Source organism: Sturnus vulgaris, chromosome 2, assembly GCF_052056855.1.
Source record: "Sturnus vulgaris isolate bStuVul1 chromosome 2, bStuVul1.hap1, whole genome shotgun sequence".
In the NCBI taxonomy this organism is placed as follows: domain Eukaryota; kingdom Metazoa; phylum Chordata; class Aves; order Passeriformes; family Sturnidae; genus Sturnus; species Sturnus vulgaris.
Window position 1 is genome coordinate 66,438,681 of NC_142244.1, and position 19,057 is coordinate 66,457,737.

At 34.6% G+C, this 19,057-nt stretch overlaps 1 protein-coding gene across 8 annotated transcripts in view; it reads right to left on the reverse strand.

The window, feature by feature from the left end:
• PCDH9 (protocadherin 9) overlaps window positions 1–19,057 on the reverse strand; it is a 673,118-nt gene that overhangs the window by 372,781 nt on the left and 281,280 nt on the right. For 5 of the 8 annotated variants that reach the window (XM_088159735.1, XM_014895356.2, XM_088159733.1 and 2 more), the window contains one exon: window positions 6,456–6,521. The exons of the other annotated variants lie outside the window; for them this stretch is intronic. In XM_088159735.1, the coding sequence (XP_088015861.1) occupies window positions 6,456–6,521 (66 nt within the window). The remainder of the gene's footprint in view (window positions 1–6,455; window positions 6,522–19,057) is intronic. 8 annotated transcript variants of the gene reach the window in all.

The window sequence follows — 19,057 nt, forward strand, 5'->3', positions numbered from 1 at the left end:
AGATCATTGCCTTGGTGAAAAAGGGTCTCCTTGATCTTAGTTATGTTTTTTTGGTTGGTTGGTTGGTTTTTTTGTTTTTTTTTTTTTGGTGGGTTTTTTTTGTTTGTTTGTTTGGTTGGGTTTTTTTGGGGGGGATTTATTTGTTTTCAATATTTTATTTTGTCCAGACTAATAAATTGGTGAAAATATGTTTTGAGTGGGCAGACTACTGGGTGCCTGGAAAAATTGCTTGGACTGCCAGATTCAAATGGTTCCAACGGCATCTTGTTTATAGAGATGGTTAATGGGGCTAATGATGCCTTTGCAGCTGATGTTTTCATTGATAAACTGGATCATGAGGCAGAGGGTATCCTCTGCAGGTTTGCAGATGACACCAAGCTGGTAGAAATTGCTCTGCATGCTGGAAGTCTGCACTCCTATTCAGAGAAAGTGTGACAAGCTGGATAAATTGTCAACAGGTACCTCAAGTGCACCAATGGAAAACATAGAATCCTTTCAGGATAGGGGCTGATCAAGTTGGAGAAAAATCTATTTTCAAGAAATAACTAACAGCCTCAACCTTGTGAAGGTATTACTGAGTCACAGAAAGTTTATGGAATTTTCAAAAAGAGGAAAACGTTCAGGAAACTTGAGTCAAATCCATATTGGACTCTCTTCTCTTCCCTCAGAGTGGAAATCCTTGAGTGAAGGATATTTTCAGAACACATATTGGGAAACCACAATAAAATTTGATTGCAAGGATGTTTTTTCTAATTGTGGTTTGACATTTAAATTAACACCAACTGTTTGATTACTCAACTCTCTTCCTCCTCCATGATGGATAAATATTTAATGAGAATAATCTCCACTGTGATTGTGAACAGAGTAAAGAAGTTAATTCCTCCTCTATTTTTTCTCAGATCCCTGAGAAACCAGGTATTATCTGAGGAGTTACAGAATAACTAGCTTTCCTCCAAATCTCTTTATAAGTATTCACCAGAAAGCTAATATTTATTTAGATATACCTAAAGGAATTTCGCTACCCCAGAAGAAATCCTGCTAAACTTTACACAGGACATCTTTAGGGTCAGAAGCATCACTGAATAAGTGTGATTTTTGACTTAAACTAGGTATTCAATCTTAGTTACAGATGCAATAGCTCAAAGCTTTAGACTGCTTGACTCAGATGTGCTGATAACAGCTTGTTATCAGTAGCACTGGAAGGAACACGTGAGGCTCCTTTCAAAACCAGATATGTGAAAATCCACAAAGGCAACTATTGCAATATTTCAGCTAAAAAAATATGCCTCAAAATATCTCAAGAAATACATCAGCAAACACAGTTATTATTAACCTACAACTTCTTTTTAGTTCTATATTTAATTACAGTATGTTTTGTCACGAAGAGGAGCTAGAGATAGAAGAATGCTATTAAAACTATATAGCCCTCCCCGTGTAGAAACTAGAGTAGATCCCTAAAAGAGAGGGAAAAGAAAAAACAAAGGAAACCCCATATGTTTTAAAATATTAGGTATTACTTAATATAACATTCATGACTGGCTCTCTTTTCCCTTATATAGGAGGAAGAGAGAGAGAGAAAGGGAGATATAGGATAATACTTAGAAATAACTTATTATTTTATTCACTGAGAATTGAAACATTATATGACTAAAGAAACAAAAAACAACAAAACAGGAATATGTTATATATTGCTGATAGACAGCAGCATCCTGCTTCCAGTGGCAGATTCTTAGCAAGTCTTCACCCAGAGACAAAAAAGGTGCATTCCTTACATAAGATTATGATTTGCACTAGATGCCAAAACAAGAATGAGAGACAGCATCTAGATTTACATTCCCTTATGAGCCATTAGATCTGTCATAACAACAGTGAAACAGAAACCAGAATACTTTAACATCTCAAGAGAAAAGAGCAAGCAAAGCAAGTATATGAGTCTGGAAATACAGTTCCTCATGATGATGGAAAGATGTGGTCTAACCATTTCTGTTAATACAGTGCATATACTCCAAATGTTCTACACATATCTCTTAAGTTACTAAAATGTAGGTGTACTAGTTGATCAAAGTATTGGAGTATTGTTTAACAAAATAAGAACAGATCTATCTTCACCCCAGTAGGGCACTTGCTTGTCCATATGCTGCCTCATGTGCTTCTACTGTGCATCTGTCTCATATAAAACATTAGATTGTTAGATTCACTATCAATTACAGACTGCAACAAGTTTGATTTCAATTACAACAGGAGAGGAAAACAGCTTGGATCCCTTAGGGGAGGTGCAGACACCAATGGAGTGAATCAAAAATGAGAATCGTACATTGCATGTTACCAATTAGGGAGAGAAGTGAAGTCAAGATATATATGTAGATATTTATTTTTATATAAACCTGATTTTTATATAAACCTGATAAATTCAGTTTCACTTCACGTTTGAGACAGAAGAGCAGCGCCTCATTGACCAACATCTATTTAGATGCATTTGAAAGAGCTGTTTCCCAAGCAATTTTAATGACAGTTCTATACTGCAGAGAAGCTTACTTTGAAAACAAAGACATAATAAAATCTAATTACAAAGAATATCGTTGCTTTTCCAACATTCCTGAATTACATCCAATTTAAGACTTCCTTTTACCAGTTAATAGGCATAAAAAGTTATGATCAGAAGAAAATAAAAACCGAAAACTTCTACCAAGATTAATAACAATATCTGTATACACAGATTCCAAAAATTAAAATGTACAGAACATTCAATTTCTCAGAATCCTGACTGAAATAGTTATTGTCATCTACTTGAATAGCACTGACAAAGATTTTTTGTTTGTTTGTTTTGTTTTGTTTTGTTTCCAGGGGAAAAAGTTATTCCTCCACAATCTATTGTTTGGAAATCGAGTAGTTTATATAATACATATTCAAGTGAGATGCTTGAATAGTCTTGGACTCTTTCCTTTAACCTTAGCTGATTTCCTAGAGTCTGCATCTCTTTCCTCTCTCAAAGAAAGATTACATTAATGTACGTCAAGCTCGGTCACAAGATTCATGCTCATATTATATCCTCCACAAACCTTCCTTCTTGCTTCTGCTTTTGATTTTTTTTCTCCTTCCTATATAAGCGTACTCTCAGATTTGTATATTAATGTGTTGGGGTGGGAAGCAGTATTTCCACCCCCAAGGAACAGATGTTAATGTAGTCAATGCCAAAGTACCGTTATATTCCTAGAAGGGATTGTTTTGATCACATGACACAAGATAAGAAAAAACACATCTTAGATAAATGGAACCACGACTACAACTGCCCATCTGCAAATAACAAGATTAACTTAGCATGAGATGCAAGACATAGCTGCTTTAGCTGAACTCTGTTACACCATTGTTGCTGACTTCACACTTTATAACAGTTTTGGGTTGAGAGAACAGGGTGATAGTAGCCTCCACGACAACTGCTAGCTGGCCTTACATATGGATGATATCAAGGACCTTGGTCTGAAGCCACATGATAACGAGGCCACAGGTTCACTGGCTTGGTTTTCTGTGGCTTACACCAACAGTATGATTTATAAATCCACAGACAGTTACAACAGTAACTCCTCCTGAGTGAACACATCCATGGGCATCCAGCACCCCACAAAAGACTAAGTGTGAACCACACACACAGAACTCCAGTTGACAGCTGAGGCCCAGCCAGGATGTGCAGTTGGAGTGTGTGTCCTGCACATGCATGTGTGAATGTGTGTTTGTTGTAGAATAGGCTGATTAAAAGACAAAGTGCTATCCACGTGCTCTCATCTCTCTCACATCCTGAATACATTTTAGATTACTCATCACTGAGTATTGTGTTTCCATTCCTGCATCCATCCCACCCCAGCCCCATTCCCCCATAAAATCGTGCTGTCTACACTGCTGCTTATCACCTACATGAGACCCCTTCCTAAGAGCTTCAGCATCTAGTATTTAGGACCATCTACCACAAATATTAAAGGCTGAAATGACTGAAATTGAACTACAAGAAATAGAAAATCCATTAGGTCTGAAACTTGTTTTAAGGCTCTTTTTTTTTATTCTGTTAGATACGATGTTAATGGAGATTTGCTTTGCCAAGAATCCTTTTGAAAGAGGCTATATAATTGCTATTTAAATTGCTATTTAGTGCAAAGTACTCTCAGGTAATTCAGCTGCTTTTAAAAAAGCAAGAATACAAGACAACTTTATTCATACTCAATAATGCATTGCAAAATGTGCAGTCCTCATTCACTCTAGAGATCATCAACATTACTTAGGTATTTCTCAGACTGTGAACATCTTTCAGTATTAAAATGATAAAAATATATTAGAACATCTAAAGTGCTTTACATGAGTAACATCTTGGAAGATTTTTTTTAAAGCCTAACATTCACAGGCACTGAAAAGAAGGCTTAATTAAACTGATTAGGCAGGCTATTGTCAACTAAAAACAACAACAACAACAACAACAACTACAAACAAAGCCAAAGGTTTTCCATGTCCAATGTCAGCTGATAAAGAGAATAACTTTTTCCATTTTTAAAACCTAGAACAAGAATGGTAAATAGTTCACTAATTTTTAAAAATCTCTTGAAGTATTGAACCTAGCAGAAAAAAAATTGTCTGACAAAGACAATTCTTAGGGAAAGGCTGAGAGTTACATAAAATGTTCCAGAAATTAGCTTAAAAGCTTAGAAATTTCTTCCTGTTTAATTACTTTAGTACCTACTTTCTGGCAATTAACATCTATCTTCCTGAAATACATTTCCCTAACATCTGTAGCTCTTAAGACACCAGCTTTTAAAATATGATGTACAGAATAATATACTTTCCCTCAAAAATGGATTTGATCATGAAGCATTACATATATATTGCCCTTAGCTTTAAAAACGTCAGTACACTACAACTCTTTATTTTTAAATTAATATATAATGAAATAAAATATTAGGCTTGACAGCTTCTGCTAAAACACTACACTCAGGACCAATGGAAAAGGAGCTAAGTACGTATGTGCATGTTTAGTCTCACACGATGTTTCATTGCCTAAGTCTACCTCAGTGAGGTCCAATCATTATCTATTGCCATAAAAAGAATTTATAAATAGCTATAGGCACATGGATTTCTAGTGTTGGGCGCTAAATTATTGTGTTCAAGTAACTTGGCTTCAACTGTGTCTAATGTCTTATTTTTTACTGAAAATTTCCTTCAAAATTCTTGTGGTAATCAATTAATTTATAATCACTGCATTCTCTATAATTAGAAAGGAGACAGATAAATATCTAGGGAATTTTAATCTAGATCAATTTTATACTGCACTAACAGAGATTCAACAAAGTTGATTTAGAATATTTTACACTAAAAAAGTTAAAGCAATACCCTTATCTCTGAAATGCCTACAATGAAGCTAACATAGCCTACTATTAAAGATAAAAATTCAAACCAGCAAGTAGTTAGAAAATGTACTTTTAAATTTATATCTCATACAGGAAACTCCAGTTTCCAGGAAATTTTCTTCTGATGTAGCTTAAAGGTGGCAAAAAGTATATCGTTTTGGGGAATGAGGCCTATATTACAAAGGAAGTAACATTTTACTGTAAATTTGTAGTTTAAATAGTTGAACAAATTAAATTAAATATTTAATAAGATGCAAGTAAATTTAAATTGCATTTATTGCTTTCAGCCTTTAAAACACTAGAAAGTTCTGAGCTTCTACAGGGAGTTTTCTTGTATTAGCTTTGAAGAGACTCTCCTAAAAAATACATATAGTGGACAAATTCTGCTGTCCTTTATTTCACACAAAAATCCAGCGTGGAAACTGACAGATTAGACTGTATTTCTGGATTTAAAAAAAAAAAAAAGTGCATATCTGAACAGACCATGTCTCTTCCTTAATGCAGGGCTTTAGAAATCAAAGCATTGAACTCTGGTTCTTCTCTGATTTCTGACTCTGATAGTGGAGGACAGACAGCATCTGCCAGACTCAATTTCTGAAAAGTCCACATGGTGCTCAAAAGAAGATTGTTATTTTCCCTGGCTTACTGGGTTGGAGTTCAGAAGGAAGTGTTAAACAAGACTTTCTAGAGGATGCCTAGCGAAGGGTACTGTTCAGTAGATCCAGCTGTGAGCCATTAATTGCTCTGAGAGGCAGTAACTAACCACTCACTTGTCTGAGTAAAGATAAGAGAAATGGCCTTATTATAAACTTCAGCTGAAAAATTCTCTCTTTCCCCTGTCAGATGCTTACACACAGTTCTAGTTGACTACAGGCATTACTTCAACTTTGCACCAGTGTGACAAAATTGAAAAGAATGGAAAGACACTTGCATACATTTGCAGTACTGCACTTCTTATGAGCCCTGCAGGAGTTCAGTCCATTGAATTCAGTGACAGCAGGGCCAAAAAAATACCTATCTTAAAAATAAATGTTTATTTTATTTATTGCAATGGATCTGATATCTTACCACCCACGGTTTGTCAGGTACCCAAATCTCCCACAAGTACTTCGGCATATCTCCAAAATTCAGTGCCTAAAAAGCAATAATATTTAAATAAAAAAGATGTGTCATTCTTACTACAGACCTTCAGATCACCCACCTCCCCAGACGGCCCAATATTGGTACTGTAGAAAGCAAAATGTTAATAGATTTCTACTGAAGACAGATAAATAACTTTTTATGAGGGTTCACAAACTTCAGAGGCCAAAGCCTAGTGTTACCAAACATATGGGTGGTAATATTTAAAATGCTACATCAAACATCAGTGTGGTTTCTGAAAGCTGATTGTTGAACATTTTGTTGTAGTCAGGCAACAGATTTGCAGATGGGTTTTTATTGTTCTGTTTAGTGAACTACCAAGTTGTTTCATAATAAGAAACTTTCCTCCTTTTTTAGTTTAATGCACTATTAAGCTTTTTATTAAGATATTATTAATCAGCCTTGAGACTCGAAAAAGCAAAACCAGCAGATCTTTGAAACTGCAGTTAAAGCTGTGTTTAATGTGGGAGCATTAATGGATGTTCATGCTCTGTTACTAACTGCTGAATATAAATAGCACTATGTACTACTTCAGGTTCCCTCCTGAGTATAATACTCACACACCCCAAAATATCACATCTCGGAGGACTAGAGTCATAAAGACTGTGTGTATATGGCTGTAAGATAACACTGGAGGGAAAGTTCAGTAGGTTACTAAGTTTGCGGAACCTTCAAATCTGCCTATACCAAGGGGAACTGATGCTCTCATCAGGAAGGACAGTCAGAAAGTCAGCAATCAACACAGCACTAGGCCTTTTCACTGTTCTATTTTATTTGGGAAAAGAAAGCTTCCCAGAGAGAGAACATTACATTAAGAGTAATGTTTTCAGAAAGTCGGACAATTTCAAATCCGTTCTCTGTAGAGTAATATGCCCAAATTGCAAACAAGCACTCTGTGCCCCATATTGAGAAAGAACATTAGTATTCTGTACAGAATGGCTTATCCACTCCTTTACCACTCTATAGTGAGAAAACTCCTCAGAACACTTTACATCAAATAGTACTTTCACTTGCAATGGAAAACACATGTCTCTTCCAAAGTACTCCCAACAGGTACCTTAGATATTTCACAAAAGTTCTGTGTTCTTGGAGAATTGTATCACAGTTCAGCTTTTTCAAGAAATCCCCTTGAAAGCAGAAAGTCATCTTAAGTATTTTATCTACTAAAAGTATTTTCCTCTCATATCTGAAGTCACATTTCCAACAAAGTTGAGGAAGTCCCTTTTTGTCATCTAAAATTTTAACTGGGAAAAAAAACAACAAAACAATTCAACCCACAAAAGCCAAATTTAAAATGCTTTCCACAACCAGAAATGTTTTTTGGTCTTACACAAGCAGAAATGTTAGTCGGTCTTACTCTGCATGAAAAGGCATTTATGTAATCCATCAAAATTAATAGGGAGAGTTTAACAATAAGGTAAAGCCACTGGGAATGCCTCATTCAAAAGTCTGCCTGTATTTTTTGTGATGTTTTACATATGATTGTTTTCCTTATTTACATGAGTACAAATGAAGATCAATCACCCAAAGGCAATAGAATTAAACTGGTTAAAAGGCAAAGAAGGAGTTCATGTGGACCAAGCTCTCTCTGAGAATGTATATTGACCAATTTTATCCACTTTGATAATGTGATGAGTTTTTGAAAGCATACTCCATATTACCTAATACCCCCCTCCTTGTTAGAAAGTCACCTTTATCGAAATGTTACCTTTCCAGAAATAATTAGTTTTCTGAAAATAATTAGAATGGAATTACAAGACAAATTTGTATCACAAATAATGAATATTTCTCCTATTCCCTTGGCTAGCTGAAAGCTTAGGGAGACCATCAAAATGAAACAGGAATGAGCAGGAATAAAATATCATTCACATAACAATTTGCAGATTGAAAAGACAAATTCATGGCATAATAAAATATGATGCCTTTTTTCTACAAAAGAGCAGACTACAGCTACATCAGAAGTGAAATATGTCTCTCTCACTTTCCCATGTTTTCGGGAATGGTTAAGATCATTACATATTACAGGGACAGAAAAGAGAACCAGAGAAGCAACAGATTCACTATATCCCCATCCTTTTTTACAGCTTCCCTGTGTGCACCAGCATCTCATAGAACGCTGTGCTGAAAACAATCCCTGCTCTCAGCCTTCCAGTGGCAATTTGAAACACAATTAAATTTGGACCATGCTCTTCACACAAATAAATTACAGCTTGAGGCTGAAGGAAAAAGAGATTTTGATACAGAGGAGAGGAAAAAAAGTACTTGTAAAAAAAGAGTAAAATAAATCTCATTTTTAAGTATTACAAAGAATGAAGTTCTAACAGGAGATGAGTCCGTTGTCCCTGAGGTCAGGTTAGAAAGCACTTGCATCAGCTGATGACCTAAATTCATGATTCCTTGAAATGGCTCATGACTGCCATACATTTAAAATTTAGGATTGGATTCACAAGGTCTTAAGAATATATGGCTTCCCTAAAAGGTGTTCAAAGGTCAACATAATTTAAGGTATTATAAAACATGCAAGATTTGTTTCTGTTAAACTTAGTACAGTTTTATCTTTTTCTTTCTAAATGTTTCTCTATTGCTTGAGCTGACATCAGCAAAATCTTTCAACCAAAAAGCACACTTGCTTTTTATTTCATTTATCATCCCACCTTTATGAACAAAAATTTTATGGGAATACCTTGAGCTAAACAGTTTGGATGGAAGAGGGAAATGACAAAGTCAGCATCAAAGATGAGATTGCGCACCAACAGCAAGGAAGATAACAGAAAAAAACTTGCCAATTGCTTTTTCCTTATAAAATGAACATATAGAAGCAGAGACCTCTAACAGTAATGAAAACAACCTACTGTGTCATCATTTTATGCAAGAAAGGGAGAGAGATTAGCCTAAAACTCCTACAATAATATGGATTTTTTTTCAGCTGACAAAAGCAGTACTATATAAAATCTTTTCTGTGCTTTATTTCTAATTACCTTCTATCCTTTAATGAACAAGAAAGCACTTGATCTTGAAAGTCCTTGTGCAGTCAAAACTCCCACTAAAATTAATGGGACATTTTTTTCCAGCCTAAGAGCTCTGATATCAGTCCTCACACTTAGCTCTTTCTAAGCTACTTCCATTAATCAAACTTCTTAGACTTTTTCCTCTCCTTTTCCACTAGGATCATATGCTAAAACATAGAGACACTAGAAATCATAACCTTGCCTCAGGAAGAAAGACTGCTGGACTTTGTTATCCTCAAAAATTAGCTCCATTTCACAAGTAAAACCCCGATTCTGAAGAGCCTTGATTACCTGGACACCTAATACTTAATTTTGGCCTCTTTCAACAGTTCTGACAGATGTTGTGACAGTGCCTGTGGAAGTTAAGCTCTCTAAATTGCACAATTGCCTGTGGAAGTCAAGCTGTCAGAATTACACAACTGAAGTGCACATACATAAACTTTCTAATCAGACAAACCTCACTGAAGCTAACAGAAAAGAACCATACGGGACTCTGAATAGTCCTCTGTCTAACCCCCAGCAAAACAGGAGTTTAGAGACTAGAGTTCAATGCCTGTTTCTCCTATTGAGGCTCACATGTATCTTATATGCCTAAGAGGAATGAAATTAAATCATTACTTGTAAGCCTCAATAAACCACTTCATTCTGCAAACTTCGTTTTTCAACAATATCTACCCAAAAATTCTGTATTCAAAGGAATTTTCTGTTATAATGGCTTTAATACAATAGCATTGATACCTCAGTTTTCTCCCACTGAAATAGAATAGGAGGGTCCTGCATAAAAATAAAAATAAGATACACTGTAACCTGTCAAATGATATGGTACTAACATTGTCCTAAGAAAAACTATGACACTCATTTATGGCTGATCATTAACAGGTCTTAGCAAGGATAACCTCCTGTGTTGTTTCTTTTTCTCTTCAAAGGCACTGTAGTGTGTATATAGATGGGAAAACGGTCAAGACATCATGGCATTTAATTGTTCATTTAGAGAGCCTGAGAGTGACTGTACTGCACCAGCATACAGTCTAGCAATGATGGAGTTCTGTATGGATTCTTTCATAGAATTACATCTTCTTGTGAGGATGCTGTAATATCCTGTGAAGCTTCTGTAGCACTGCCTTAATTTATGAGAAATTTAAGCATAATGAACTTCTGATCTTTTAATAATACTGAAGAAATAAAAGATCCAGCAGATGACAGAAAGAGGGAGAAATAAGGATGATGAAATGGTTTGCACTTTGACTCATTAATACATGCACATAAAGTATCTCCACAGTAAACACTTCCTTGAAGAAGCAGCAGCAGATTAACTTACTGGCTTCTCTTCTTTGCCAGCTAGCCAGGTTTAAATTTGCTTCAGTATTCTTTTGTCTACAGCTCATATTTATGTTTAAATGCTGTAATTTACAGTACTTGAAAACACACATAAAAATATCAAATAAATAATCCTACTGGTGATGCTGGCTCATCCTGGAAGAGGAAAAAAACAATAGAAAGAAAAAGTAGCAACTACATAACTTACAAAGGTAAGAAATTTTGCATATTTTCAAAAATGAAACCAACAAAAAGCCCTACACAGGAACAGACACTTCTTAAAGGATTAAATAAAACATTAAAAATTGGATTTTTTTTTTTAAAGAATGAAGGATAATTAAAGTAAAAATATGCCAGTGTTAGAACTAAAAGGTTCACAAGATGTGCAATTATTTTCCTGTGTGAGCAATTAAGTATGTTTTTAAAAAGACAAATGAACATTTTGTCAGATAAAGAATTGAAGTACATTTTTCACTGCCTTTTTCCTTTTTTTCTTTTAAACACAGTCTAGAAGCTACCTATACTGGTGTTAGCAATGAATACAAAACACAGAAAATCTAGCAACACAAATGTTTTGGAGATGACAGAGAAATTTTACCTCATCAGAAGAAAGTAAAAAGAGGCTTCATAATTCGGTTTTGATTCCCAAAGCATGTGCATTCCCCCCCACATTTCTGTATTTGCAATATTTTATCAAAAAATTTATTGATAATTATCATATATCTTAATGACCATTGCCTCACAGAGCTATATCCCCTGTCCTTATCCCAGGTTCCTTTGTTAAATTAATTCCCCAATAGTTGGCTAATAATCGTTAAAATGAGATGTAAGGAGGAATTAGCACTGTGAAGACGGTGCAAATGTAAGATCAAGTTCACCTTTCATATTTTACAGTCAATTCATTTCTCTCTTCTACTTATTGTCTATGTAATGTCTAATTAATGCTGATCTCCTGATGTGAGACCATTTGACAGATGTAAAACTTTATCACATGTAAGGTACTGAATATATAATTCCTTCAGAAGTCTTCTCTTATTTTGAACATAGAAATCTAGATGCAATCCACACATAAGGACAACATAATCCAATTATTCACTAAATACTTCTTGGTATTTCTAGTACAGTGCAAATCTTTATGGCTGAAATTGATCTGGACTGACTGTTAATGATGAGAGTTTATAACTGGTTACAGCCATAAAAGATTATATTATCATCATACAAATATCAAATTATTGTGGTTGTTTGCTTCTCCAGTGTTGCCTAAATTATCATCTGTGAAGTCTTCCATCCTCATCTCAAGGGCAAAGGAAAGGTAGGGTAAGTAAGACTAAGAATAATGTGTGGTTCCTGAGAAACAGATGACCACTATTTAGGCTTACGTGGATTACCCCTACATGAAATAAATTGGTGGTTTAAATTTAGCTCAAGGTAGCTGTGATTTATCAATGAGGAAACACAAGTAAACTATTTACTGGTAACTCTAAGGTCAAAAAGCTCTAAGATTCAAACCACTACCTGACCAACAAGGATTGTCTTATTGTGCTGCTGTTCATTGCACTGCATCTGTTCTGTGGATACATTTTGGAAAAAGTGGGTCTATGTATCACCTCTCATGGCTGTGAAACTTTCTTCAGGTGAAACTGCAGAAAGGTCAGTTGTTTGAACACACCCCCAGAAACATTCAGGGGAGAGATTGTTCAGGAGCTGCAGCATTAAATTAGCAAACAATATGTGATGGTAAAAAAAAAAAAAAGAAAAAACGAGCACACTTTTTTTTTACTGTCCAGAGACTTCTAAATGCTAAGTGACAGTATGCTAAAAACAAAAACAGAAAAATAAACAAATCAACAACAACAACAACAACAATAACAAAAAACAAAAAACAAAAAAAAAAAAAAAAAAAAAAAAGTAGAATAGAATCTTTCTTTAAAAGCAGAAATCCCCCTTCCTCATTTTCTCTCAGAGGCTGTATTATGAGGCAGAGGACAATCCTTTCCATCTCAGAAGAGGACTCTAATATGGTGGAAAGATGCTTAGTCAAAAAAAGCTACATTTTACTAAAATCCCAAAAGCAGATGTGATTCAACTTTGAAATTGGCATTATATATTCATATATTCATTTTTTTCCCCACAGTTTAATGTTTTGACCACTATCCTATAAAGTCTATAAGCTCAAATCATGCTGGCAATAAACACCTACACTGAGAGTACCTAGTAAAGGCTTGCACGGGTAACACATCAATTCCCTTTTATAAAGAAGGAAGCAGCAGCCCTCTCATTGAGGAAGAGGAATACAGGTAATTACTGCTGCCATTAAAAAGAAGTGTAAACTTCTGACAGTAGTCAGAAGGAAATCAGGAGATTAACATGATCAGTTTATTTTACCCACTATAAAGAATAGTGATAAAGTAGTCCTAATGCTGACCACCAGGCTATCAAAGAAACAAAGCAATGCTTGAAAGAAACTTCATAAACTACCCTGATTACAATGCCTAGGATACGACTGACTGAGCCCACGGTAAGTAGCTTTCCCTCTCACAAACTGAAAAAATATTGTTTGTCAAGATTTACATAAAGAACCTACATTGTTACAGACATTCCTATTAATTTCTCCATATACCTTTTTTCTATTAAGTCTAATCTTAATTTTCTCTTCTATCTGAATATTACAGATTTTATCCCAGTTCTTACATTGGAGTAAGTACTGGATGGAGAGGAAGGTGTTGTGTTGAGTTTTAACCACTACATATATAATAATACAATTACCAGATCTGCTTGACTAATGAGTTAAAGGCTGATTCATGCCCTAAACTGTCTTATCTGTCATCTATTACCTCCATATAGAGAAAAAAAACAAATGATCCCTTCCCTTTTGTGCTTCTTCATAAATATGACTTATCATTTTAAACAAAACATATAATCTTCAAGCTCTTTATTTTTTTTCTAATTCTACAAAAGCCAGATCTAAACTGAAAACAGAAGTCAATAAAATAATGCTGTCTTTGCAGCAATTTGCATAGCAAAAATGTTTCACTCAGATGAAAGAAGATGAAAAACATTTTTCAACAAGATAATGCCAAACTGAACTCAAAGGTCTAAAATCTTGGCTTGTTATACCATCCCACACTAATCCTTTCATTGCCAGCAGTTGATTTATATCAGTGAGTATTACAATATAATGTAATTAGTAATGGTAATATTACCACAAATAGTATAAACAGCTCTGCTCTACTGCCTGTAAATTATTTTTGTAAGCATGTTAATAACATACCATCAAGCATCAATACAAATCCTTGACAGCTTCTTGAAAAAAGATTATGCATGTCTAAGCAATTTTCTCATACACAGGTTGTTTTCTTTAGAAAACATGTTGTCACTATTCCATTAGCTCAAAAGAGAGGGTATGCATAAAAGAATCTCTGCTAAAGAAGTCTGACTGCTAGCCAGAAAAGCATATGCTCCATAGTCTGTATTTACTACTGGCTGGGTTAGGGTCGTAGGTAGCACAGCACCAAATGAATTTCATCTTTAAAAGATGTCTAGCAGTGCAGTGAATGAACTCTTTGAATGGCACAAACCCTCATTTTAAAAGTATTTCAACGGGGAATGTTGGAAAGAAAACAGAGTAGATCAACAGATATGTAGAGCAGACATCTTAGATCTGAGCCAGAGTCTCTGAAGTCCTCCAGAATTTGGATGGTGTCCTAAACTAGACACCTTCCTGGAACAATTAAAAAAAAAAATTTACACATCAAACAAAAACACAAAAACAAAAAACAAACAAAAAATAAAAAACAAAACAACAGACCCACTCTACCAAACGTAAACCCAAAATGAAATTTATATGTTTTTGCCAAATATCCTATCATAATTTAGGGTTACCTAAGTCCCCACAGTAAAATGCTACATAACTGGCAAAGGTAAAAACAGTGTCTGTAACTCAGAATTCCAACCTCTATTACATTTATCTACCCTCTGGAAGTGCCACTACTTTTGCTATAGATGGAGCCCAGCAGAGGCATCAATCATTTTGCTGTCAAAAAGTTCAGCAAGGATCTTATCATCATTGTTCAAAGATATTTTCCATATTGTCAGATAGTTGGCTGATTTGATTCTTTTTCCATTTTGTATGGAACTATTTGTTTAATAAGATATTCAGAATGGCAACAGATATGCTTATCATTACGATAAGATACATATGAGCCTAGAGAAAAGTCAGTTTTGTCAGGTTACATTATACAGAGATGGAAAATACATTTTTCTCCAATCTCTCTCTTTTTTTTTTTCACGTCTGCAAATGGTCTTTTAACTCATTAATGGAAATATTTTAACTCAGCATTCTTCAAAAGTTTCTACGTCTATAGTCAATATCTTTCAAGGAATATTTCAGTCTAAATTTTTAAAGTTTGTTTACTGCAAGAAAAGATACAATGGAAATGTGGATTTTATTTTAGTTTGTTTGGTTGTTTGGTTGTTTTTTTTTCAAGAGAATAGTGGGTAGTTATTGTGCTTTCTGGGATTTTCTGTGAAAGCATACATAATCATAACTATGGCTATTGATGGAAATTTGGAAATTTAGTTTCATAGGTATGCTCACAGTTTATCTGAAGGACAGTTATGTTACATATTGTATTAAATATCTTCTATGATGTTTCTACTTATCCATACCTTCACAATCATTTTACTGAAACCATAATCTTGAGGAACAAAATCCACCTATTCTGACTTTTAAATTTTGTCTTGCTTGGGAAACCAAGAAAATGGGAAAGATTCTTAAGACAGCCTAAATAGAATCCTTCCTTTAACCTCAGATAAAGAGAACTTACCATTTTATTGTTGGATCAGTCACCTGTTTCACTTCTAGGGCTGAAATTTTACATCTGCGTCTCCTGTTTTGATTTCACTTAACACTTTTACATTTGAAGTGGGTGATGTTCAACAATTAGCAATATTATGCTAAAATAAGCAACAGTTTTTATTCTTTAATTAAGGGTCATCATAAAGTCGTTCCTCCTGCTGTGAGATACTTCTTAGAGAAATGGAAAGAGTTTTTCAAGATCTGCACCATCTAAGGATTGCTTAAGATGCGAAGATTAGAGATCTAGTACATCATCCATTTCTATGACAACTATACAAAAACCTTCCTTAAACAATGTGTAAACCTTCCTTTCCTCAGCTCTGCCTAGAGCACTGGTACAGAACCAGGACTTATCAGGAAAATACAGTTCAGGAGCTCAGTTTCAGCTTAAGCAGCCAAGATGAGCCTCTTCATTACTCCCAAGCTATTGACAAAAAATAATCCACTTGATTAGTCTATTATATTAACTTCAAAAACCACCAATTGTGCAAGTTTTATATTGCATTGACATTCAGTGTCCTATTGCAAATCTAATATTCCCCAATGTTATACAGAATCCTCTCATAACCAGCTGATAACATAGCAACATATTCGAAGATTTTAACTCTGAAATCTAGCTTTTCAATTATTTTCATAAAATTCAATATTATCCTAAGAACATATCATCATATCAATGATTTTAGAATCCATTTTTTATGATAATTACTTCTGTCCGATTTTGCAAAAGTGACAGTAGTTAGTGTTATGATACAATTCCAATATTTTATTATACAGAATATTTTAAATACTGACTTTAGGAAACTAAAATAATTTTAAAGGTCCTCAACTCAAAGTGCAAATGGGAAGTTTAGTGCCAAAAGAAAATGAAGCCTAAAAGAAACTGTGAATACAGAAGTAAGAAGATGTAAGAAGATATAAGAAGTTAAATACAGGGAAGGTAAATGTATAAATTACCTATTTTATTGTCTGATATGTTTCATTAAAAAATATTTACTGCAGGAGTATTCCTCAAAGTTGTTTGATCTGTTATATGGTTCCATCAACTAATTGTGCTTACTTGCCAAAAAAATTCTAATCACCAAGTGTAACAAAAATATTTTTTTTCTCTACATAGCTTATATTTGAATGGGTCATCACAGTAGTTTATCCTATGCTCCCTCTCTTTTATATGCATATCTTACTTATTTGTTTGTATCTTGATAAGCAGGAGGAAAAAAAAACAAATTCCTGGCCTAGGTTTGATTGAGGATTGGAGAAAAGCCTGAATAGCTGAAAACAAACTACTTGAAAATTTGAACAAAAGTTCAACATTTAATTGCTTGAGACTTTAAATTCCTCTCTGATGATGGGGTACTAAAGAGGAAGATGCTTTCACTCCATAAATTTTCTAGTATGGTTTATGGTTTTCAGGCCAGCACAGCAACTGTGTAATTTTCTATGTGCATGCTGTGTACAGGACTGGTCATTCTTCTAGAGAGAAAAAAAAAAAAAAAAAAAAAAAGAGAGAATAGGCAGTCCTTTATTTCAGAAAACAGAGTCCAAATCAAGATGTACAACAAACAATTCGTGCTGGTTCTAGAAAAAGCAAGAGATAAGTAAGCATCCCTCAAGCTTTCTCCCAGCTTCTGATGATTTGAAAATCAGCCTGACAGCTATTTAGAAATCCACAACTGTTCTCATTATTTCATATTTATGCAGGGTAATTCTTTAAATAACAGATAAAAGTGATTATATGAGTAAAAAGAATTAGCTAAAGCTGAACTCTCCTTTAGAGGCAACTATGAGGCTTTAGAAAGTGTTTTTAATTTGTTGTTTACTAATTCTTTCTTTAATAAAGAGTAGTACCTAGTGAATCTAACCACACATATTTTGAACTCTTCAGTATTATTACTCTTTAACTAGCCAATAACAGAAAAAAACAAATAAAAGCAAAAAAAAAAAAACAGACAAAAATCCCAAACAAACAAATATAACAAGCCATGAGTTTAAGAAGTCCAGTTGATACAAAAAGCAGCAACGTATTTATTTAGTATTCTGTCCATAGAGTGATATTCTCACTGTTACAGAGTTCAACAGAAGATGCTACAGAATGTCTTTAGCTGAAAACACTACATTTCCCACTGTGTCTCCCATGACAACCAGGCTTCTCTGAAAACAAACTGTACCACCCGAAGGCATCAAGAGTAGTAAAAAGAATTTGCATTCTTCCTCCTCTTGGTTTCACCAGAAAAAAATTGAGCTTCAGCACACTGAGAGCCAAAGCAAAGTCTTAGTTTTTCTTTCCAAAATCCTACATACAAATGAATCAAGAATTGCATAAGTATGCGAACATATACATATAAAGAAAAACAAACCTGACTATCTAATTCACTTGTTCTGATAGATATCTTGAGATATCAAAGAAAATGAAAATGCACGTAAGAGAGCAGAATACAAGGGCCTATACCAACAGAATTAAGCAGCTGCAATTTACTAAACTCCAGAGCTTGGTAAACATTCACAAATCCCAAACAAACCTTTTTATGATTTTTTTTTTATTTCTATAAATTTTCATTGATGTTTACACAGTGTCACATTTTGCAGCCTCACTTTCTTCTCTTTTGCTGGGCACATCTTATGTCAGTACTTAAATCACGTAGCTTACCACTTTTGTCAGTTCTTTGAACTGACTAAAATCTAGACCTGCCTCCCCAGATTATTACTTTTCCCAGAAGAACAGAACAATCACTAGCACTGACACAAGAGAGGTAGCAAGAACAGACAGCTGGAGGCAGGGAAAAGAGCACGACTTGCCTTTTTGGCAGTAGTGTGGTCAAAACTGGTGCTGATAGATCAAAGACAAAGCTAGAATTTTATATGACAGGAGCTGTATCTCATTCCATATTCTTCTCCTGAACTGGAAAAGCATGAGATGAACATGAATTCCCATTAGAACTAGCTTTATTATACAGTCAGCTAACACCAGTACTTTTTCACTATCTGGAACAATGATCTGATGATTTATGGTATTGGAAGCTAGGCGATGATTCCACAAGGGGCACACTGAGAAGGATCTTGACTTTTTAAAACTTAGGAAAACAAGTTCTTTAAAAGACCAAATAGCCACAGAACCAGAGGATTTGGTCAGAAGCATCTGCCAAAGTAGTCACTTTACTGTTTCCTTGGGAGTCATTAAAGAAAAAGTTCATCAGACATCTATCACAAAAGAGCCTATAAAATGTACCTATACTGCATTTAAAGCAGGAAAGAAATCCAAAACAAAGTGCTCATAATAAACTGTAACTGCTTGCTCTTTGGATCTACTAGATGACTTCTAATTTCACATTAATAAGAAAGAAATTACAAAA